Source organism: Diabrotica undecimpunctata, chromosome 3, assembly GCF_040954645.1.
Source record: "Diabrotica undecimpunctata isolate CICGRU chromosome 3, icDiaUnde3, whole genome shotgun sequence".
Classification (NCBI taxonomy): Eukaryota; Metazoa; Arthropoda; class Insecta; order Coleoptera; family Chrysomelidae; genus Diabrotica; species Diabrotica undecimpunctata.
In genome coordinates this window covers 134,745,178-134,771,543 of record NC_092805.1, presented here as the reverse complement: position 1 = coordinate 134,771,543, position 26,366 = coordinate 134,745,178, and the positions used below count along the sequence as shown (strand labels likewise).

Sequence of the window (26,366 nt, the reverse complement as noted above, 5' to 3'; positions counted from 1 at the left end):
AATTTAGTTTAAACTCATGCAAGCAAACCTTTATTTTTTGGACAGTATTTTAAAAATAGTTTACCCATTTTCGACAATAAATATATTTAGAAATAAGCTTATAATTACTGTACTTATCACATTTATCGTAAAGTTTATTTTTGGTATTTGATATATGTATTATATTTTATCCTTTAACTCACCTAATGTTTCTGCTGCCTTATGATTCTAGGGTATTTAATTTGATATAAATACCAAGATTAACCGCACTATGACGCTCCCGAAAAAGATAAACAAGTGTTATGAGTTCAAAAATAGTACACCAGATCTCGTTATTTATATCACTTGGGAGTTTGTCAGGATCAGTTAAATCGCAGACTTTGCTAAAAATTGTATCGCACCGTCTGAGAAAAACCAACCATGAAAACCGTCGTGAAAATCGTAGTGTTCGCCGCGGCCGTTTCGGTTAATTGTTAGATATAATGTGATCAGATGCGTTTTTTATGGTGCAGTGGCTTTATATCTAGAGTGTTGTTATTTCTCTTAACGAGGACCTTGTTGGTCAGATGTTTGGGTAACTCTGTTGCCTACTTCTTGATCATGAATAGCATTGCTCACGGGGAAATTGTGAAAATTATAGCTAAATTGGAAAAGAAGTCCGTCAGTAACAGCCCAGGTTATATAATTTATAATTTTTTTGCATGTTTTTCTTCAGCAGTGTTGCCAGACGTACAAGATTAAGCAGTTTTGTAAATTTAATTATTTAAAATATAAAAATCATGTATTTTATGTAATTGCTTCGCATTGTAACAAATTTGACTATAATCGCTTAAAAGAAATTATTATTGCAGTATCTTTTAATTTACTTAACGGGTTTTTAAGGATGATTTAAAAAATGACCAAGTAGTGTTTAAAAAAAAACAATATTTTGAAATGTTTTAAACACTCAATGAATAAATAACAAAACTTAATAACTATTCATTACGACATTGTATGTATCACATACGAGCCCTTGTACCATTGGCTTAGTATCTTTTCTTATATTTGTTCTAATCACAGAATTTCGTATTTTCAAAAAAAAATTAAAAACGGCATTGGCACTAGAAGGCTCTATTCCAACTAAATGTGCTCATGTAAAGAAATCTAGTTTCGACAAGGTTCAATACGATAAATTAAATAACATTTTAAAAATAAAGAACATTAACACCCGCGACATCCGAATAAAAACAAAATGATAGTAGAATCAAAAAGTCAAAGTAAGAATCAACGATCAACCGAATAAAGAGATGGCATGAATAGAAATGGAAAAATTATATATAACCTGAGATATGTAGGTGACACGGTCATATTGACTTTAACTTTACAGACCTCGGTAGATGTATTACAATGACTAAACGAAAACTATTACAAATATAGTATCAAAATGTACAGAGTAAACAGTACTTCGGAACATGGTTAAAACAGACAAAAGTAAAAATCGTATTAAAATCGCTGTAGCCAAACTTCGAAATATAAAGAAAGTATGACGCAATAAAAAAATCTAAAAATGAACCTAATGACTAACGCTGCTTCTTCTTTCCTTTGGGAAGAACTTAAAAAGTTGTGACTGGCTGCTATGCTTTTACAACGCTACTCTATGCCTCTGGGGTCTCGATGCTGAAACAATCAGAGATAAAAAAATTTAAGGTGGTTAAACGCTGGTGCTATCGTAAAATTCTAAGTATATCGTGGATAGACAAAGTTATTAATATTTAAGTCCTACAGACAGTTAATAAAAATGAAATCGTTCAAACCATTAAACAACATGTCATGAGGGGATCAAGATACATACTGCCAAGACAAATAATAGGAAAACGTTGAAACTAACCCTGAAACATCCTCACAAGGAATGGTAAAGCCAAAAATTATGGTGAGAAACTTTTAGATTTAATTTTTTGTTTAAGAAACCGTTTATGAATTAAAAAATGTGTAGCCCATTTTCTTATACATTTCTCAAACAGCAAACATAAGAGATTAGTTCTATATTTTAACACAATTGAAATTTTTCTAGTTGATCTGTCATCTAAAATAGCATCCTTTAGAATATTTTGTCATTTATGCATACCTCCAAGAGTTATTAAAAACATAATACGGAAAGCACGACTGACTCACTCACTAATAAATATCTTTTATTAAAAAGGCTCTGAAACTGCTTTATTTAAGCTAAGCCACAATTTATTGTAATGACAATTACATTTTTTAACTTAATAATATTTCGATTTCCACTGTCTCTTTATCATCAAATAGCAAAACTTTTAACAGATCTACCAATCTGTTTCTGCTCATGATATCCCTGTCAAATGCTTTTGACCACAAATCATGGCAGTTCAGCTTAGTATCTGCATTTAAATCCATTAAAATTAAAATACCAGTAAAAGCCTTCTTCTTATTGTGCTGTCTTCTATCGATGGCTGGCTATCATTTTTTTAAACGCTTCCCTGTCTTTTGCAACGTGAAATATCTGTTCAACACTGAGGTTAATCCAATTTCTGATATTCCTCAGCCTTGCATGATGATATGCAGAGTATTTATCGTTTCGAAGTATGTGGCCCAGATACGATGTTTTTCTTATTTTAACTGTGTTCATAAGCTTTCTGCCATATCCAACTCGTTTTAACACTTCTTAGTTTGAGACTTTTCCAGTCCGAGAAATTTTTTGCCTCTAATTTTTTTACGGATTGGACTTTTAGAGTCCAAGCTTCTACCTCATATAGCAGTTGTGACCATACATAACATTCGACAAACCTCAATCTGATAACCATACTCAATTTCTTATTTGTAAACATCGACTTGTATTTTATAAATCCTTTTCGAGCTATTTCACTTCTGACCTTTATCTCCTTATCTTGATCTAACTGTGAATTATTAATTGCTCCAAGGTATTTATACTTGTCGACCCTCTCTAACGGTTTACCCTCCAATGTCAAATGTATGTTGTCAACAGGGCTTTTCGAGATCACCATGTATTTGGTTTTATCTATATTTATTGTTAGCCCCATCTTTTTGCTTTCTCTATTAATGATTTCTATAAGAATTTTTAATCTTCTATATTTTCTGCCATGATTGCGGTATAGTCTGCAAAACTTATGTTATTATTTATGCTCCCTTTAATCCTTACACCTTCAGTTCTTTTCCATAGTGCCTCCTGAAATATTAGTTGGGAGTACACAATAAATAATTTTTGAGACAGCAGACATCCCTGTGCGACTAGTATTGAAATAACCTGTTCTACCTGGTTTGTCTCACTATCTTCCATCCTTATGGCCGCTGTTTGATTTTAGTATCGATTTTTGATTAAATTATTATCCTTGGGGTCTGGGTGTATGTGTTTCAATGCATGTATGAGTTTCCAATGTCTCTTACATGAACTTACTGAACTCTGTCAAACGCTTTTTTGAAAATCTATATAACATATGAATACGTTTTTATTATATTCCCTGCATTTTTGTAATAGTACCGTCATTGTGCACAATAAGGGTACTATTACAAGTAAAAGCCAGTAATTTAGATTGTTGTTTGTAGGTTACGTTTTTTAAAATTGAAAGTTGAGTTTTTCGCCTCGATACTTCTTGATATCAGGGTGGTGTTTTTATCCTCGGAATATCAAATTTTTGACCATATTTTCTGGTTTATTTTGTATAAAAACTTTAATGTAAATTTATCTTGCTTTCTCCATTCTTCCCTTATCTCTCTATCATCAAATAGCAAAACTTTTAACAGATCTACAAATCTGTTTCTGATCATGTTACCAACGATCAAATGATTTTGACCACAAATCATGGCAGTTCAGCTTAGTATTCGCGTTCTTTCTTTTAGGCTTCTCATTAGTGTAGCAGACAATTACGTCTATTATGTCATTGTAAAGAAATTTTAAAAGTCATTCTGTAATAGACGTAACGATACCTTCGTTACTAAGACCTTCTCGTTCTCGGAAGATATTCTGCTTCGATCGTCTACTAATTCCTAAAGAATGAGCCAAGTATGCTCTACCTGTTTTACTCACATACTGATGCACAGCAGTTACATCGGAGTTGTCATTCTGAGAATCATCAATTTCAAAATATTCGTTGTGAGCAAATACCACTTGCTCATTTTCAATTAATTGCGTTCACTATTTCCGAGCACAACATACAAACAAGCACTATGTATTTCTATAAAACAAAGAAGCAAGGAGACGAGTCCAATTCCTTTGGAGGAAGAGGCAACTCTAAACAAATTCCTGCCTTTGTACCTTTAACAACCTTGTTACGTTATTACCTTATTAACTTTAAAAACAAGGTTTACCAAGGGTGGATATTTTGTGCCCACCAAATTCAAAAATATCGGTAGAACCAAATTAACATTCGATAAAGGGCCGTCTTTTTAACATTAAATAATTTTTGTAAAATTTTGGATCACGTAATAAATATGTTACAAGGAAATACGCATTTGGTGAACATTTTTTACCCACCCTTAGGCGTTTAAGGGTTAACGTACTTTTTTGTGTCTTTTGTACTAGTAGTACTCAAGTATTCAAGCTAAACATTCTCTTAAGTTTTTCAATTAAATTATTTCATTCTTCCCAGTGCTGCGTTTGCCCATAAATATTTGTCCGTATGTAATTGTACCAATTGTTATTTAACTCCCCATTTAATAAGTCTCAGATACTGCCATGTTCCCGATTTAATTATCACAGTTAACTATTTTTGTTTGTTCATATTTTTAGGGTCGGTACTTCTTTGATTAGCTATTTTATCGTGCCAAATCTAAATTGTGTTTGTCCGATTTCTGGTTCAATTTTTTTTATATTATATTCTACGATAAATATTTTTTATCATTCATTCATAAAATGTTCAATCTACAAATACAACAATATATTTAATTCCCACGGATGGACTAACACACGAGTCGTTTTAACACTGAAAATATCGACAATATAAAGAATTTTTATTAAAAAACAGTAATTGTACATCCAGCTGCTTCACAAAAATAGGAAAAATGGAGTTTATGAACCCATATATTACGTTTACCGCCTATTTAAACATAAAACCTATCTTTCAACGGACGGAAACATTAAAAAATGCAAAACATCTTGACACATATATAAATAATATTTTAAAAATACGATAAATACCGTAACAGATCATCTGACAAATGAAGTTAATTGGATGGAAAGCGATTTTTCGTCATGAAGCAATTTATTTTACATGGCATAAACGTCAATCTGTATACTTTTCAGCACCCACAGTGATTTGTTTGTTTTTCATTTAACAACGGACTTTTCAATGGAGGATCTTTATTATTTATTAATTTTTCCTGTAGTGTTCGTTGACTACTCTTAAAAAAAATCGAATGTATACATTTTTAAACTAATTTCTTTCGTCCAGAATAAGTATTCGTTTGAAATAAATTTTGTTTTGAAACATTATCAAAATAGACCAAATTCAAAAATATTAAATTATGTATTGGGTCAAGCTTAACTATACTATACATTTTTTGTTACTACTCTACTTCCGGTTTCTCTGGAAAAACTTATTTTATTTAAATGGGACGATTTTAAACAAACTTTTTATTCCTAATTCAAACGTATCAAATTTGGTGAAAAAATTTGTTAAAACCAGAAGCAAATTACTCCACATTAAAATAATAGATTAATGTATTTAAACTAACAACTTTATCAGATGAACAACAAGAATTCAGATCCGGAAGATCCTGCGTAGACGCTGTATTTGTACTAAGACAAATCACAGAAAAGATCATCCAAACCAAAAAACCAGCATATCTAAGTTTTATTGACCTGACAAAGGCTTTCGATCGCATCCAAGTCGAAGATGTCTTACACCTACTGTATGAAAGAAACATAGCGATCAATATTATACAAACCATCGAAAACATCTACTTACATAATCGAATACAGGCAAAGATAATTGGAAAACTAACAAAGTGTATACCAGTACAAAGTGGAGTCAGACAGAGTGACTCGTTAAGCCCACTTCTTTTTAATATAATAATGGACGAAATAATACAAGCAGTACGTAAAGGTCATGGTTACAGAATGGGGAACAAAGAAATCCAAATATTATGTTATGCAGACGACGTTGCATTAATCGCCGAGACAGAAGACGAGCTCCAAAGATTAACACATATCTTCAACACAAGAGCCAAGAAATACAATATGATCAGCCGAAACAACCAAATGTATGACAACATTTACATACCCACTACAATGTAAAATCGAATTGATGGGAAAATAATAAAGCCGGAAGCAAGGTTCAGATATCTAGGAATAGATATAACTAGTTACGGAGATGTTGAAGAAGAAGTACAACTACAAAGCTTGAAAGCAAGTAAAGCGGCGGGATCTCTTAATGACACAATCTGGAAGAACAAACACCTAAGGCAAGATACAAAAACAAGAATCTATAAAGCAGCAATCAGACCTATATTAACATACGCGGCGGAGAAAAGACCTGACACAGCTAAAACTAGACGACTACTACAGGTTTTCATCTACAGAGATGAAAATACTCCGAAGAATATCCAGGAAAAGTCTGTTTAATAGGGAGAGAAACGAAAACATAAGAAGAGCATGGAATATAGCAGACATAAATGGATGGGTAACAGGAAACAAAACGAAAACAGGAGTGGAACGAACACATTAGTGGAATGGCAGAGGATATGATAGTACGAATAGCACGACATAAGTCACCAAATGGACGAACGAAGAAGTATTGTCAGACCAAGAAAACTATGGTGCGATGATTTAAACAATTTATTAGGCTAAGACTAAAGAAGAAACAGGCTTTAAAATTTACATACAAGAAGCAAAAAAAAAGAAGAAGAAGATTCATGTATTTACTAAGATCAATGAGAACAATAATTAAATAAAAGAACACTTAAACCATTAAAAATTATCGACGTTCACTTTCAAACAATGTACAAGCCTATTATTGAATTCGTAAGTCACTCTTTCCAAGGGTCCTTCACGTGTTAGTTACATTCATCAATAATTTTTTATTTTAAATCTTGCAAGCATCTGGATCGCCTAATGTAAATACGTGATTTAAAGAAAAAATCTAACGGATTAAAGTCCTGAAAACGAGCAGGCCTCTCTATGAAACCTCTACGTCAAACCCATCGATTTCGAAAAGCATTCAAAAAATTTTTAATTCGTTGATAATAGTGGGGAAGCGCTCCAATTTTTTGAAACCAAAACTTTCGTGGGAACTGACCATTCTGATGAAGAGCAGGAATAATTTGGTTATTTAGTAAATCTAAACACTTGTCACCAGTAAAAAAAATCAGTCTATGAAAAATGGGTTTATAGTATTTCAATACAATCTTTTTTACTCAAATGAACCATTTTTATTCTACAACTTATTACTGTGAATTGGTTTGTCAACAATAGTACCTATTGTTAATAGTACCTAATACTAGGTAGTAGTTATTTATTTCTATTAAACTATTTTAGCTTTTTAAACATTTGAAGTGATTTTTTTAAATTATCATTCTTATCGGTCTTGGGAAATGAATTAATCTTTACTTTAACTCTAGTAAAGTGATTTGTTTCTCATTTTAACAAATTTCTTCTACCAATCTCGATATATCTGAATCACGAAAACTAAGTTTTTTTTAATGTGCAAAAATATACTGAATTTGAGCACCTTATATATCTGAATTTGAGCACCTTAATTAAACGGTTTTTATTTAAATAACCAATACCTTTGCTTCTGCTATTAAAATATAAAGATAGTTTTTTTAAACTTGCTCAACAAATTTTTTGAGTTTTACTACCTTGCAAATCAAAAAATACTAACTTTAATAGTGACAAAATAATAACAACTTTAATAGTTTGACAAAAAAATATAGGTTTCTATTTAAAAAACTAATAAATGGGGGCATAACAGTTGCAGTTATCCAAAATAAAAGCCAAACTTATTTTAAAAATCAAGCTGTCTCTAGTGTTTTTTGCTTAAATGGTAACTTAAAATTTGAGTATTAGAACTTCTTTTTGAATTTAAAAAATAATTATTTGAAAAGATTATTTAAAAAAATTGAATTTCGATAAATTATAAACAAATTAAAATAGTAACCAATAAAAAGTACAAATAACCATTAATGTCATGAATGCCAACCTCGAGACATTACATTGCCAACATAAATTTTTTTAAAGGACTTAATAGGAAAAAAAGATTTATTTATTATTCACAGATACCGGTAAACATGTAACAAGTACACTCGCGATCATAAAATCCGGGTCATCTTGAAAATTTCAAGTTTCTTAAATATTTTTGCCTCTGGTGCAGTAATAACCTTTTTTTTCTCTAATGTATTTTTTATTTGTCATCAAGATTTTGTCATCATTATTTGTTGAAAGAAAAAAAAAATAGTTTTTTATTGTTTTTATTGAAAAAAAAAACAGAAAACAAATCAAATTGTTGATAAAACAGACATACGAAAAAAATGGAAAATACAGAACGTGGTAAAAAATCAGTGAAATTTCAAGGACCAATATCGTGTATTGCCTCCCCTTGCTCTAATAACCTCTTGCAGACGATGGGACATACTCTCAATTTTTCTCCGAAGTACATGTTGTGGTATGTTATTCCACTCTCTCACTAACAGAACCTTAAGCTCCTGTGCGTTGTTAGGAGGAGATGTATGGGTTTGAATACATTTTTTCAAATTGTCCCAGAGATGTTCGATGGGATTCAGGTCCGGAGACCTAGCTGGCCAGGGTACCCTCGTAATTCCAACTTCGTCCAAGTATTACATACTGATCCTGGCAACGTGCGGTCGCACGTAGTCCTGCATAAAAACGGCGTTTTCTCCAAGCCCTGCCATGTTGGGCATAACATGTTCTTCCGAAATCTCGGTAATGCACCTTCGTGCAGTTAGGGACCCATTTTCGATGAAGGGTAATTCTGTGTGGAAGTCGGAAGATATACCTCCCCAAGCCATGACCGAGCCTCCACCAAATGGCATTCTTGGAGCAATGCAAGCTTGTGAAAATCGTTTACCGGTTCTCCTCCAAACTCTTACACGTCCATCGGATCCAGTTAGGCAGAAACGGGATTCATCTGAAAATAACACTTTGCTACAATCGTTAATTCCCCAATGCGCGTATTGTCGAGCAAAAGCTAGTCGTGCAACTCGAGGCACCCGGCGAAGTGGCGGTCTTCTAGCCATTACCCGAGAAGATAGTCAAGAAGAACGAAGTCTTCTTCTGACTATTGCAACACTAAAATTGCGATTTCGTACTTCCTCTAGACGATCTTGATGCATAACCGCAGTTGAGGTCCGGTTTCGTAAAGCCTGAAACACAAGGAAACGATTATCTAGTGCCTTGGTCGTTCTTCTTCGTCCAGAGCCAGGTCGCCCGGTTAGCAAACTTGCCTCCTGAAAGCGTTGAAGCACTCGTTGAACCGTAGAAAGGCATACGCCAACAGTTCTTGCGACTTGCCGTTAAGTGTGACCGTCTTCCATAAGTGCAACAATATGTGCCGTTTCAACAACAGTCAAAGGCATTTTTGTCAAAAAATAAACACTAATAATGGCACTAATAAACACTATTGGTGGCAATAATAAACGTTTGTCCGTTGCATTTGAACAGAAAGTCGAAGTTCAAACGAGACATTTAAAACAAGCGAAGTTACAGGTAGCGTTCATTTTGGGAAGTGTGCACTTTACCGCGAAATCGGCACTATTAGAATTCTTTGTTACAAAGGAAACCGCAACAATTCTCAGAAACATGCATTAGTTTGTATTTGTGTTATTATTATTTACGATAAAGCTCGTTAAAAATGAAATATCGATGATTTTCAAGGTGACCCGGATTTTATGATCGCGAGTGTATATGGAAAATAAAAATACCAATATAATGTTTTGTTGGTTTTATGAATGAGTGTTAGTTTTATGAAAAATTTTTAAGAAATTTTTCAATGTCTTCAGCAAAAACTTAACTAAGAAACAGGTGGAAAACAGATAAACATTGAAATATACATTAGAAAAAATCGGACAAGAAAAAACGAAAGAAAAACATGCAAAACAAGCTCCCAAAAGATAATTATAGATGGGAAACTATGGAGGTGGAATAGGAATAAAAATATATTGAAAAAAGGGGAACCACCAGATTTAATAATAAAATAAAATAATCTATCCAAATACATTGATAAATCAAATGGGGACAGAAAAAGACAAAGCCTTAGACTTGTATGAAAAATTACAATCAATAAACAGTAGAAGAAAGAATAACAACGGGAGATTGAAATAGAAGAATTGCTCATGAAAATAGGTATAGAAGAACATAGAAATGTATTATACACAAAAAATCGAATAAACCTAACTTTGTACCAATGTGCACATAAAAAAAGTTACAGCCCCTTAAAGTTACAAAATAAAAATCGATTTTTTCGAATATATTAAAAACTGTTAGATATTTTATATTGAAAATAGACACGTGGCTTTCTCATGGCAGCAGTATCTTAAAAAAATAACAGTGAAATTTGTACATCCCATTAAAATTTTATGGGGGTTTTGTTCCCTTAACCCCACCCAAATGTTTGTATACGTTCCAATTAAATTATTATTGTAGTACAATTAGTTAAAGACAGTATTTTTTCGATAAGCCAGTTTTTATCGAGATGGGGCTACTTTTTTATTATATGTTTTAAAAATTCTCTAGTCGTCTATATAACACTTGTTGCTAGGGTTACTAGGTATTATATAGTAGCATCAACAATAAATATTATCAGTAATAAATATTCCCATTATTGTGCATTTAAGATTATTAAGAAAAACAAAATTTTCTATTACAATGGCGTACGCGTTTTTAGAAATGGCAGATTCTGGCAGATGCATTTAATTCTGGGAAGTTTGAGCAGGCAAATTAGGGTTTTATATAATTATTACTAATTTGGTAATCACAGGTGAATACCCAGGAAATGGTGCAGCGGCGGTAAGAGTTTATACACTGTTCAGATGATTATTTCTTTCCATTGATAGTCGTTTACGAGAGACAGGCACTTTGCGACTACAACTTGTAGGTAATAATGGTCGACCAAAAATAGATACAAACGATATTTTGGAAGCAATTAAAGAAATCTCTGGAAGCAGTACAAAATTAGTAGCAGCATAACTAGATGTTTCTCACATGATGGTTTGGAGAAGATTGAAGGAACAGCAGATTCATCCTTATCACTTAAAACCCATTCAAGAATTACAGGATGAAAATTATCTTGAAAGAATGGGGTTTTGCGATTTGTTTTTAACAGAAAACACACAAAATGTCAATTTTATTAATCATGTTAAGTTTACCGACGAACCTACGTTTAACAGAAATGGCATTACGAACCATCATAACACGCACATCTGACCCGAAGAAAATCCCAAAGCAAAAAATGTCTCTCATTATCAAAGAAATTTTAAAGTCAATGTTTGGGGAGGAATTGTGGATAATAACCTAATAGGGCTAGTATTTCTTTTAAACAATTTAAGCGGTGAAAATTATTTATACTTTCTACAAAACGTGTTACCAAAGTACTAAGACGAGGTTAATCTCGCATTCGGGAAAAATATGTGGTCTTTACAGGATGGCGCTCCAGCGCATTACCATAATGAAATAAGAGCATATCTTTTCGATCAGTATCCTGGACGTTGGACTGGAAGGAGCCCTGGTGCGCCTATTTCTTCGCCATCCTGATGTGCAGATCTTAACCTAATTGACTTTTGCTTCTGGGGTTTTATAAAAGGTTACGTATATTCCGTACCAATTATGAACGAACAAAAACTAACGATTTTTAAAACAAAATAAAAAAGTAGCCCCATCTCGATAAAAACTGGCTTATCTAAAAAGTACTACGGGGCAAAAAGTTTTACAAACATTATCTCTAACTAATGGTATCACAATAATAATTTAATTGTGACGTACATAAACATTTGGGGGGGTTTAAGAGAACAAAACCCCTATAAAATTTTTATGGGGTACAAATTTCACTGTTATCTTTTTTCAAATATACCTTCCATAAGAAAGCCACATGTCCATTTTTAATATAAAATCTCTAACAGTTTTCGATATATTGGAAAAAATATATTTTTATTTTTTAACTTCAAGGAGCTGTAACTTATTTTATGTGAACACTTGTACATAGGTATGTTAGGTTTTATCGAACTATTTTTGGTCCCAGAATACGCGATTTAATTTATGACCTACATTTTTGTTACACCCTGTATAAAACAGCAATAAACAAATTGAAGCATAAAAGTATAAGAAAAGAAGATCAGCAAAAACTGATACAAAAATATGAAAATAACAAATAACATGTAACAAGCACATACAACAATAACGTATTAATAGCAAGTCGGAGATATACTATCTACAATCTACACACAATTCATAAGCAACAAACAATCCACAGACATATAATCTACATTGATACACTTTACACAAACATATATAATACAAAAAATAGTACAGCAAACCAAAAGCAGAAAATTGCCTACAAGATCAATGCCAAGTAAGTTAACCATCAATTTTGAAAAACATTACCTATTTTTTGGTTAATAACTAAATATAATAGAATTGATTATTATTATAATACACTCATGGACAAAAATATCGAATATTTTAGAATTTTCCAATTTTTTTTGTAGGCACTATTATTTCAAAATAATTTTAGATTACTGATAATACTCATATAGAAGGCTGATGTACTCAACTGGTTTGAAATATTTTGATGTTTATTTTGACGTTTATTCAGTGGTTAGTGTTATTCGTACATTGTATCATAAAAATCCTTCTTCGCGTAAAGGAAAAATCATACTAATTCGGTTATTTTTAGTTTAATTTATTAAGTTTAATTAAATATTGTTTTGATTTAACTAAGTTTAAAACAAGAATCCCACCAATTCGACACTTCGATGAAACCCAAGTAGCACATATTGTAATTTTGTACGAGAAGGATATGCACAAAAAGGTATCGCACGATGTCTCAGCAGAACTGAATCTATAGTTTCGAATACTCTAAAAAAGTACCGCGAAACGGGAAATTTTATGCGAAGGCCTGGTCAAGGACGCCCAAGGTGCACAACCGCAATTGATGGCCGTTTTTTGGTTCGTAATTCTACAAGAAATCGTTCATTGACATCGATGCACCTCAGAAATGAGATATTAAATGTTAGAAAAGTTAATATGAGTTCACAAACAGTTAGACGAAGATCAAAAGAAGCAAACTTAAAGCCCAGACGCCCCGCCAAAGTTCCACGTCTTCTCCAAAATTATAAAGCTCGTCGTTTGGAATTTGCAAGAACACATATTTAGTGAAATATCAACAACTGGAAAAACGTTCTTTTCACTGATAAGACCAGAATTCTATTATGGAAGCCAGATGGTCAAAACTACGTTTACAGAAGAGTTGGAGAACGATTCGCCAGCTGCAGTCCCGCCCAGATCGTTAGTATTGGAGTTGATGGCATAATTCTTTGGGAAGGTATTAGTTGGGAGGTAAGTACAGCAGTTGTGGAAGTGATTGGACGGACGATTGGTAATTATTACGTTTAAAACATCCTGCAAGATCATGTTTTGTCATATGTTGGTTATATTGGACATGAAAGATTCACGTTAATGCACGATAATGCTCGACCACATGCCGCTGCCATAGTGAGTAATGATTTTGATGAGGTCCAAATTCAAAGATTGGATTGGCCACCGTTTAGCCCGGACTTAAATCCAATAGAGCACATGTGGTCTCACCTAAAACGCAGCATACGACAAAGAAATCCCGTTACAAATACGATAGAGCAGCGTCGGCTTGCTGCAGAGGATGAATGGAACGAAATTTCTCAAGGATATGTCCAAAATTTACTTACATCATGCTGAGAAAGATGCAGGTAGTAATAAGAGCTAGAGGGGGGAATAGTCGTTACTGATCATGCACTTCTTTCAGTTAAAACGACTTGTTTAAGCAATTTAAATTATCATTTAAGTTTAGAGTAAAATAACCTTATTTACCTAATATTAAACATTTATTTTTTTCACAACTTTCTCCGCATAAAAACTTAAAATTGTTCATTAAACATTGTTAAAATAGACTCTATTTTACAATAAACGACTTTATTGACCAGAATTTATTTTGAAAAAACAAAAATTTGAAAATTCCAAAATATTCGATATTTTTGTACATGAGTATATAATAATTTTTCTAATAATCTTTTTGAAAATAATTTTCGGAGAGGAAATCGAAACGTCAAACATCAGTAAGTTAATAACGTAATTTTTATCACAATTTTGATTGTTTTTGTGAAGCAGCATTAATTCCAAATAAACTAATCTAAAATTACATAAAATATATTTTGTTCATTAATAGTGGTAGCGTTTAAATATAATCTTGAACACATTGTGGTTTTCTAACAATGTTGGGGATGTTTTGTCTGGAAACTGAAAATACCCGTAGTTTTCTTTCCTCTGTAATCGCTTAGTCATTCAATTCTTGTGCTGGACAAACTTAATCCTTCGTATTTTTCTTAATGTTTTTTTAGGTCTCTTTGTGGGAATATAAAAGTTTCGGGACTCCTGGGATTAATGTTTACTTGATACACTTATCTGTTTTCTTTACGCAACTCAATTTGTTTCGTATCAAGGGACCTTCAACTAAAACTACAGCGAAATAAAAGAAAACAAACTCCCATAATTTGTTCTCGTTAACATAATGTTGAAATAGTGGAGAAATAACGAATTGTAAACTTTGGGTAGGTACGGTATTTTATTATTGATGGAAAATACTGTTGACACAATGTAGAATGGGAATAAAATCACAGTAAACTTTTTAATTTTATATTTGTTTGTGAACAGTTAAATAAAAGGTAACTAAAATAATCTAGTTAGCTAAATAATAGTTAACTAAAGTTAACTAAAAATCTAGCTGACCAGGTGAACTTCGTACCGTCTTAACGAAAAAAAAAACACTCAAACGGCTTTCCATATAATTTTTTGAAAATTATCGTTTCCAATAACCTTCTACTGATAATAACTATGAAATAAGAATGGCCCTAAATCAACTAAAAACGAATAAATGTCCGGGAGAGGATAAAATTACAGTCGAAATGTTGAAAATCGGTGGAAGAAAAATAGAACAGGTATTAAATATTTTATTTAATAAAGTAATTGATGAAGGAAAGATTCCTCAAGAATGGTACAACTCCGAAGTCATTTTACTATTCAAGAAAGGAGACAAAGCAAACATCGAGAATTACCGACCAATATCCTTGCTCTCACATCTGTATAAATTACTAACTAAAATCATAACCAACCGCCTAACACATAAGCTCGATTTCTATCAACCTATCGAGCAGGCTGGATTCAGAAAACATTTTAGTACCATAGACCACTTGCACACCGTAAGAACACTGATAGAAAAATGCACCGAGTATAGTGTTCCAATTCATATGGCGTTCGTCGATTTCCATAAAGCATTCGATTCCATCGAATTATGGGCAGTGCTTGAATCTCTAGAAAATGCACGTATAGATTCAAGATACACTAACATAATTAAAAACATGTATGAAAATGCCACCATGCAGATAAAGCTGGACGAAAGCACTAAAACTAATCCCATAAGACTACAACGGGGAGTAAGACAAGGAGACACCATCTCTCCCAAACTATTTACCCTTGCTCTAGAAGACATTTTTAAGAAACTAGAATGGAACAATAAGGGTATCAACGTCGACGGATCATACTTAAACCACTTGCGATTCGCAGATGACATAGTTTTAATTGCCGATAATATCCAAGAACTAAATGATATGTTACAACAATTAAATGCAGTTTCAGGAGCGGTAGGCTTAAAAATGAACTACAGCAAAACAAAAATACTGAGCCGAGACCAGACAAATATAACAATACAAAATCATACCATAGAAAATGTTGAACATTATGTACATCTAGGTCATGTTATCAAACTAGGAAAACCAAATCAAGATGCTGAAATTAAAAGAAGAACACAACTAGCATGGGGCGCTTTCGGCAAATTAGCATATATCTTGAAAAACACCTCCATTCCTGTAAACTTAAAGAAAAAGGTGTATAACACATGCATACTACCAGTTTGTACTTACGGCTTGGAGACTGTAGCCCTTACCAAAAAATCTGCTAAAAAATTAGAAACAACGCAAAGAGCAATGGAACGAATCATGCTTGGAATATCACTAAGAGACAAGATTAGAAACACCGAGATAAGACGTAGAACGAAGATTAGGGATATTGTGGAAGAAATTGCAAAAATGAAATGGCGCTGGGCAGGTCACGTAGCCCGATATAATGACAACAGGTGGACACGGAGAATTCTAGAATGAAGACAAAGGACGACAACAAGAAGCACGGGAAGACCTCAAAAAAGATGGGTAGATGACATAAGAACAGTGGCAGGCAAACAGTGGATTAGATTGGCGTAAGATAGAGAAAGATGGAAGCAATTGGGAGAGACCTACATTCAGGAGTGGATGGAAAGTGGTTGACAAAGAGATAATAACAAACACAACAAGAAAATAATTATCTAATTTGCTGCAGTCGTTCTGAAGTGATGCAAGTACAAAAATTTCGGCGATTCATTTTTATTAAGAACAGTGTAGTAACAAAAAATACTATGAATATTGCAAAGTTAGTTTATGTTTCTGCACCGAAAACAAGGAAATTAAGTAGATTATAAACATTTTTATCATCTAACCTTTACCAAACAAGATCATCTGCCTTAACTGATTAGAAGACAAAACTACATATCACCTAAATTTAAAAAAGAGATTATTTTTAATCAATTAGATATTAGAGAATATTTTTAGTGAATTTTTAATAATAAACCGAGTTTACTTCGTGTAATAAAAAGCTTTTAACTATGGCAATCACTTTTGATAATAAAAATTCTATACGAAAGGCTACGGAATAACGACAAACAGAATATTATTGTATATAGGCATGAAATAGTGGCAGTAAGACTAAAAAGCGGTCTAATAACATAAATACCTAATAACCGTGGAGTAAGATAGTTTGTATCAATCATTCTGTTTAATGAAAACTTAGAGCGAATCTCTCAACAAGCATGCAAAAGAAGGCATGAAAATAAATGATAAACTCCTAACCAATATAAGGAACCAACTGTTTATAACCATATTAGGACTAAGATTAAGATCCTGATTTATAGTCAGAAACCACAACTTGTAAACAAAGATAACTATTGTGGTGTTAATATGTCCCACATTGTGGTCCTGTGCTTTGACAAAGCCAAGAATACTGTTTTCTCGTGAATGTTCTATGCACCGTTTCTATGGACGTTGCGATAACTTTCTGAAATTTCGTGTTATCGCGTGAAATTCGGCCTTCATCTCTCCGCTGGCTATTTCTAAAACAGACGATGTGTTTAGATAATCATGCCGAGTTGGTATTAGATTATCAGTCTTAGCAAAGTGTTTTTGTAAGCGATATCCATGTGAACTGTATAGGATAATTATTAATGTAATTAGAATTTATGGTATTTTTGTAATTTAGTGAGTTTTTGAAGTGAAAATAAAGTTAGTTTAACTACGTTTGCTTTACTTGATTTCTAAATCCACAGAAAAACGTAACACTACCTACGATACGCTAATAGGATACGTGACAAAATTCAAACACTTGGGCTGCAGGATGACAAAAACTAGATATACCTAGACTAGAAACAAGAACACGGACAGAAAAGGCAACAATCAATGTCCTAAATATGAAGATCTTGTTGGGCGTCCACATCCTTAATAACAATTGGGCTTAAAATTTGTTAAATGATGTGTGTACTCTGTATTGTTGTAGAAGTGAAGGAATGGATTATGAAAATTGGTGCCATGAAGCTTTCAAAATGTAATCATCAATATTTTTAGGGACATTTTTAAGTTTATAAAAGCTTCTTAACAGCGTGATTTTAACAAACTATGAATATGAAATGAATAATACAAGGTAAAATTTTAAAATGATTTATAACTTTCTATGCTATTAAAACAAATCATGTATGGAAAAATAGGGCGCCGCAGAGAATCTAGCCAAAAGCTGTGTTCCGGGTTAAAGAATATTCGTAATTGTACTAGATTTAATTGGCATACACTCCTGAAAACGGTACAGAACTAAAAAAAAGAGTTTGCTGAAATTGTTGTTGATCATTTGATCATATCTTAATTGATTTAAGGCATGGAACAGACGTAATAAACTGCAGAAGTTATAGAGGCGCAAACATAGACTCAGATCATTGCATAGGGATCGCAACATTGAGGGCTAGAATTTAAAATACTAGTAAAGAAAATAAAATGGATATAAAACAATAAAATAAGCAGAAGCTGAGGGATTCGACAATTGCAGAACGGTACTCGGAAAACATCACCTATCACCTACTAATATCAAAATGTAAATGAAGGCCAGACAGATATAGAATCCTACTGGACCAGAATAAAGAAAAACATTGAAGCAGCAGCAAAAGAGGAAATAGGAACAGAAATTTGTGCCCGTAAAAATCATTGGTTTGACGATGAATGCAAGAATTTAACAAAAGAAAAAAATGAATCCCAAAGAAAGATGCTTACCCGACGAACAACTATAAAAAATTACCAGAAAAAGAGAAGAAAAGAAAAGATAATACACAAAAGAAAAAAACAAAACCACTTAAATGAGGAACAAATATATAGAAATCCTCAACAGAGAGAAAGAATTCAGAGCATTCTATAAGAAAGTTAACATCAACAGAAAATAATTCAAGGCAACCACAATACAATGTATAAGTCAGAATGGCGACCTATTAATAATAAGAAAAGATGTATTAAATAGATGAGTGGAATACTTTAACCAGGTACTTAATATAGAGGAAGGAGAAGAAAACCTGGAAGGCAAAAAAAATGGGGTAAGGGGAACAGAAGAGAGGGAAGAGGAACCACCAACGATTCTTGAAGTTAAAGATGCAGTTAAAAAACTAGCCAGAAAAAAGTCACCCGGAATAGATAATCTCCCAGCTGAACTATATACAGAAGGTGACCATGATACCATAATGGCATTACAGCAGCTTATAAAAGAAGTATAGACAGAGAAATCTTAGAAAAATACTTAGAAATATCTTTAAATGGTCTAACCACAGAGGAATTCCGCTTCTAAATGCAGCTTACAAAATATTTTTCACAGTACTATGTATGACACCATATGCAGAACGGATAGTAGGAAAATACCAGACTGGTTTCAGAGGTGTTAAATCGACAATTCATCAGATTGCAACACTGAAACAAATTAAAAAAAAAACATTGGAATATGGCATTGATACTTATCACATATTTATAGACTACAAAACAGCCTACGACTCTGTGAATAGAAGAGAAATGTTCAAATCAATGAAAAAGATGGAAATACCCCAAATTAGTTGGTAAATTTAACAAAACTAACTCTTAAAAAATAACGGACTACGCCAGGGAGACCCTCTCTTCTGTATACTGTTCAATCTATCTCTGGAAAAAGTAATGCGTATGTCACAAATCACAACCACTTGTTTAATATATAATAAATCAGTGCAAATCCTGGCCTATGCTGCTGATATCAATATTGTTGGAAGAACGGAAAACGCTGTACGAGAGGCGTATGTAACATAAAAAGAATCAGCTATAAAAATGGGATTAATAATAAACACCAACAAAACGAAGTATATAAAAATAAGTACGAATTCACAAATACTACGAAAACTTGTTATAGAAAACAACGTCATCGAAGCAGTGACCGAATTTGTATACCTGGGAGCGCTCCTTAACATTAAAAATAATACTATTGCAGAGATAAGCCGCAGAATTTGCAGGGCCAATAGATGCTATTTTGGGCTTAATCTCCTCCTTAAATCCAGAATTATATCGAGAAATACAAAAACAAAACAATAATACGCCCAGTCCTAACATATGGTTCAGAGGCCTGGACTCTGGAAAAAAAATAATGAAAACATGTTAGGATGTTTCGAAAGAAAAGTACTAAGGCGAATCTATGGAGCAGTGAATGACAATGGAGTGTAGAGAAGACAATACAATTTCGAACTTTATAGAATATACCAGGAACCTGATGTCATAAAACATATTCAGATGGAACGTCTGTGGTGGATATGGCATATAATGCGGATAGAACAAAATGACCCAGCTAGGAAAACGCTCCTTGATAGACCCATTGGTTAGAGAAGAAGAGGTTCCTTGATAACATTGATGAAGACATGAGAAATATGAAAATACGTGCTTGGCAGAGAAACGCGATGAATAGGGACGACTGGGAAGAAATTCTTGACGAGGCTAGGACCCACGCAGGGATGTAAAGCCAGAACGATGATGATGGTGAAATTGTTGTTAACCTCCCTTTATTAGGACGGCACTTATATATGAAACCCTCTTAAGAAAATATTTGTTTTGTAAGATAGCTCGAAGGGTGTATATATTTCTTTATTTTTTATTATATATAATTTATTTTTTTCGCTTTTCTTTTAATAATCTAAATATTAATTTTATTTTTCACGAAGAAGAAGAATTCACCAAATTCGTTATATATCTACAATCTTTATGTTTTAAATTTTATTGATAAATTGTATTAAAATAAAATAAAAATAATAAATAAAATACCCTAAGCAAATAATTTCGTAATAATGTTAATTTTTATTAATGTTTCTATGCAATTTTCTTCATAATCTAAAATTCCCGTGTATCTACCAACATCATTACAAGAGCGAACAGATGTTACAGGATCCAAAGAATCTGTGCAGCAGGTCTCACATTCTAAGCTCCAAGAACGTACATAACTTTTAATTAGTCTAGAAAATGAAGTTAAATCCTTTTAACGTAAAGACCACTTAACCGTAAGTCCATAATCGTGTGGGTATTAAATAGACACAGAGACGGATAATGTCTGACATTAAAAATGGTTTTATTTTGAAAACAGAGTACATAATATATTACAAAAGTACTACGTGAAAACAATATTTGTCAATTTGTTGTCAACAAGTATTTATCCAACTTAAAATATCTTCATATTCTAATCTTTAATCTCTCATTTGTGGAAGAATTTTCTTGTGCTCATCTCCATTATCTTACGTTCTTCGTCCTTAAGGTCGTCTTTTATGTTATCCAACTTCTTCCCTATTCTTTAAGTAGTTCTGTCGTAATACTAGTGTTTTTGTGTTTTTTAGTTTCTGATAAATGAGGAGGAAATAGAAACCCATTCAGACACAAAATATTTTCCCTGACAAATCTAAGGGAATAATTTAACTACAGTTTATTAGAACTGATTATAAATTTGATTAATAAGGTTTTTAAAATGATAATGATTTTCAACTAACAGGAGAAAATGGAACCTATAAATCCCAAATCAGAACTTTCCTAACATATTTTTTTCTCTTTTTCTTATACCATCTTCTATTAAAGTTTAAACAAAAATCTCGGCGAAGTAATGGCTTCTAAATAAATCTTCTGTAGCTCGAAATAGTAACTGTGAGTCCAAACCAGTCCAATATTTTATATATTTCAACCAAGTATATAAACCTTTTCTCAGTTTCCTTTTGCCTTCTATTTTTGCTTCGATTATTACTTTAAAAAGCTTTGATTTACGGTTTTTTATGACATGGCCAAGATAAGCAGTTTTTCTCTTTCTAACGTTAGAAATCAACTCTCTTTATTAAGTTTTTTAAAAAACCTCCTCATTTTGAGCAAGATCAGTCCCAGGATAATTTCAAGAGACTTCCGTAAATCTATATCTCAAAGGATTTTAAGCGTTTTAAATTATTTAATTTAAGCTTATAAGTTTTTCTCAGCCATATAAGAGATCTAAAATAATATAGTAATGAGCGAAACGTAAATGTAAGTTGATGTTGAGTTCCTAGTGTAATAATAGGCCTCTAATTTTGTTAAATGCAGATTTTGCTTGCTCTTTTGCTGGTCTACTATCTAAATAACTGAGAGATCCTGATAGAATCAGGAATCCAGGTATTTAAACAGGTTCACAATTTCTTTTTGTTGCCCGTATATTTCAATGTAGTTCAGGAAATGAAGCTCGAAAAAAGTTAAAACCTCGCAATTTTTTCGTCCTGCATGGATTGAGTTGAAATTTTAAAAGAAGGTAGGTGATAGCCCAAGGATCAAAATATATATCGAACCGAAGTGCGCTGAAGGGTTTTAGGGGTGAAAACTACCCCTAATTGTCAAACATTATAAAATAACATATTAAACCTGAATATGGGTAAGATTTGGTTTGAATTAGTTTAATAATGATTATTTTATACTTTTGAATAGAGTTCCATCATATTTCAACCCTTAAAAAGCAACCCTGGTTAGAGATTAATGTAAAAAAATTACTAATTCTAAAAAAATGATTTCGCCTTGGATCGATTTGGATAAAAATTTGGATTTAAGCTCAATTTACCCGCTGCTTTATAGTTTATGTCATGTCGACGAACCCTGATTGTTCTTAGGGGTGAAAACTACCCCTAATTGTCAAAAATTATAAAGTAACATATTAAACCTGAATATGGGTAAGATTTGGTTTGAATTAAAAAAATAATGATAGTTTCGTGCTTTTGAATAAAGTTCCATTATATTTCAACCCTTAAAAAGCGACATTTGTTGGAGATTAATGTAAAAAAAATTAGTAATGCTAAGAAAAAGATTTCGCCTTGGAACGATTTGCATAAAAATTTGGAATTAAGCTCAACTCACCCTCTGCTTTATAGTTTATGTCATGCCGATGAACCCTGATTGTTCTTAGGGGTGAAAACTACCCCTAATTTTCAAAAATTGTAAAATAACATTACAAATCTTAAGATGAGTGAAATTTGGTTTGGATTAGTTAAATAGTGATTTTTTTATACTTTAAAATACAATTTCATAAATTTTCAACCCTTAAAAATCAATTGTTATGAGTGCTATAGGTAAAAACAATTTTTTGCCAAAATTTTGCAACTTTTCAACTTTTGAAAATCACCCTTTACAACATTGCAGTTTTTATAAACTAATTTAATAGATATAAATTGAAAAAAGTAGAATTAAATACAAAAAAATTTATCAACATAAAAAGGCACCATATATTCTTATACATTTACATAAATAGTTAAAAATATTTACATTTATAGGTAAAACAATTATAATATTAATTTGATTCGCCATCAATTACATCTTCATCGTGATCTATGTCATCCTCATCTTCTTCAATTATTAGTGGACTATTATTGCACCCTTCACCTGAGCACCCAAAAGAAGTAGAGTTACAGTATAAACCAACTTTTCTGCACCCACATGAAACGCCGCATCCTTTTTTGCATTGGCAAAAAATAATTTTCAAAAGTTCATCGGGTGCAGGTTGTTTGTTCATGCGTACGCGTAATAACAAACCATCTTTGGAATACCATCCCCAATCTGTTGCTCTGATATTTTCATTGCCCACTGCCTAATATACCGGTTTTGTAGATTATTATGCTCCGAAATGTACTGTACTATACTAATGGAGTTTTCCGGAAAAACAATTAATGGGTTTTTTTAACGTATTTCCTTCATTTTTAACGATAGAGTGTTTTTTCAAAAACGATTTTGTAGAGGTTTTTAAGAGCTACAAGGATCTGTGAATTAAATCTTTTTGGAACCCTTGGTTTTTAAATGGGGTGAGTTTAAAGGGCTCGAAAAAGATGGTGCTTGATCGTAAATCGATGCTTTAAACTGCTGTATCTCGCCAAATATTCATTGTACAACAAATCTAAATAAAAAAAAATTTTAGTCATTAAAAAAGCTACAATTTAGTATATTTTTATTTTTTTCATATATTCAGTATTTTCGGGGATATTTAAAAAAAGAAGGGTAAAAAATATGAAATTGTAAATCGTTTCTCGCTTTAAGCTGTACTTTTTCTAAAACTAAGCATTTTAAATGGGTCAAACTTCTTGGACGTATTAACAATACATGTACAAAGAGAATTGCAGAAGGGTGAAGATCGATTTTAATTATGGGGGTGGTTAGGAGGTTGTTTTCATCGATTTTTTGGTAAAGAAATGAGGTATTGACCTTATTTTCATCATAACTCGCTCAATTTTTGAGCTAAAGTCTTTTTTTATGATAGGTCTATTTATGCTCTTTAAAAAAGGTTCTATGAGTTTTCTTCCAAAAATGCATCATTTTCCCGATATTTGACTGTGAATCTTTCAAATTTGGCATTTGAAGAAAACCGCTGAACATTGATAGGCCGTATTTCGGTTCCTATTATATCGCAAAAACATTTTAAAAAATGAATTGTATTTGTCTTTTTAAAAGCTACAAATATATGCTCTACAATTTTTTTGATAAAATGCACCATTTTCGAGTTATTCGCGAAAAATCGATTAAAAACGTCGATTTTTTCGTCTAAAAGTTGTTACTTTCAATCGCGAATAACTTGAAAAATATCAGTTTTACAAAAAAATGTATAGAACATTTTTTGTTTAGAATCACTTTTTTAATCGAAACCTGTGGTTAAAACATAAAAAAAAAAATTCACCCCCGAGATGGGGTGGCAACCACCCCCAAGGCTTTGGCGCACTTTGGTTCGATATAGATTTTGATCCTTAGGCTATTACCTACCTTCTGTTAAAATTTCAAGTCAATCCACGCAGGACGAAAAAATTGCGAGGTGAAATGCTTCATTTCCTGGACTAATGTCTGGAATGTCTCTAATATAATAGTTCTTTTACTAATGATCATTATCTTTGTTTTGGTAATATGTATTTTAAGGTCGAATAGATCTCTCCTTTCTATTAATTCTATCTATTTTTATACCCCTATTAGTTTTGCTTTCTCTCCCTTTCAACTCTTTGACATTTTTATACATAGCAAAGTAATCATATCTTTGTTCTTCCTAATTAATGTTCCTACCTACGTTTTGCAATCAAAGAAAAATATGGTTGATATTTCTATATTTTTTTTAACTTAATAATTTTTACAGTATAAAGGCTGCATAATGCCAAAATTTGCAAAATTCATTAAAAATCACCCATGATATGTTTTAGTTCAAACAACGTTTGCTAAAGCGAATTTTGAGGCACCGTAGCTGAAACTGTATTGAGGTGGAGATCATAAAGTTAGATGTATTTGAAAATACATATTTTATTTATAAGTTTTTACAACATAATTTTTAATCTTTTAAAATTGACAATTGGACCAGTATTTTTTAATCGAAATTAGATAATAATTACTATTTTACTTAAAAAATAGTTTGCTAGATAATTTATATAAATCAACCAAAGATTTATTACTTTATATATTAAACAATGTAATACTATTGTAGAGTTAAGCTCAAAACGTCCTGTAGTTGTCTATCTGGGGCACTGCTCATCGCGCTTGTTATCCACCATAACCTCAGCAATTTTGGTCGCTTTATTCTTAAACTTCCAGTCAGACGCCCATGATTAAAAACATGCTCTAACCCCTAAAGTAGAAAATATGGTGCAAGATAATCAATATTCCAACCCAATTCTGGAGTTTATACATAAATACTACCAACGGTCAGAATTTTCTATTTTTATCGTAAATTGCAGAAATGTTATGCTATTGAGAATATCGAGTGTAGATTTTAAAAAATTTACCAAATATTATACAATACAATATTTATCAATCTCGGACAAGTCGATTTTTTATTTAAGTTTTTATTTTTTTTTCTTTATTAGTTAATTTTCACTTTCACCGCTTGTTTAGTGAAAGAGTAGAGAATAAAGAACTTAAAAGAGGTGAAATAAATAGAGTATATAGGGCCGTCACTAACTCTAACTATCTAAACTTTGGTAATAATGTTTAGATTTTAAGTATATAGTTTTGTTTGGTAAGATAATGGGATATAATATTAACGAAATGGGATAGTAAAAATATCAAGGTACACTCAATAAATTAAGCGCGAACGAATTTGTTTTAAACTGCAAAATATAGTAATTTGCGGCACTGAAACTGCTTTCTTCTAGCGTGTCTAAGTTAAATATTGTATTTATAGGGGATTAAGCCACAATTGATTGTAATGATAACTACATGTTTAACTAAAAATTCCCACTCTGCAAATCGTTCTCAAAAAAGGTTTTTAAGAATTTCGTTAAAAAAATGTATAACCGCCGCCAAAGTTGGTGACGAGGTTATGTCATTTCACAAAATTGAAAACTGCAGCGGTTTAATAGGCAATATCCATGCTTTGGCTGAAAGCCAAAGATTCTTTCTTTGGCCCTGAATCTGAAGAAAGGGCTTTCTGAAGCCCTTTCTTCAGATTCTGATTATTCTGTGTTCTCCATTATTAGTCAGTGCAATAATTAGTATGCAGTAGTGTCCGTCTATTGTGCATGTGTGTTGTGTGCTGCATATGT

General features: G+C 32.2%; 1 protein-coding gene across 6 annotated transcripts in view; it reads left to right on the top strand.

Annotated features, from left to right (window-relative positions):
• The window catches only part of LOC140437434 (voltage-gated inwardly rectifying potassium channel KCNH6-like), a 713,853-nt gene that overhangs the window by 73,988 nt on the left and 613,499 nt on the right, over positions 1-26,366 (top strand). For 4 of the 6 annotated variants that reach the window (XM_072526966.1, XM_072526967.1, XM_072526968.1 and 1 more), the window contains exon 1: positions 364-655. The exons of the other annotated variants lie outside the window; for them this stretch is intronic. In XM_072526966.1, the coding sequence (XP_072383067.1) occupies positions 472-655 (184 nt within the window). In that variant the 5' untranslated portion in view covers positions 364-471. Of the gene's footprint in view, positions 1-363; positions 656-26,366 lie in introns of those variants that run through there. 6 annotated transcript variants of the gene reach the window in all.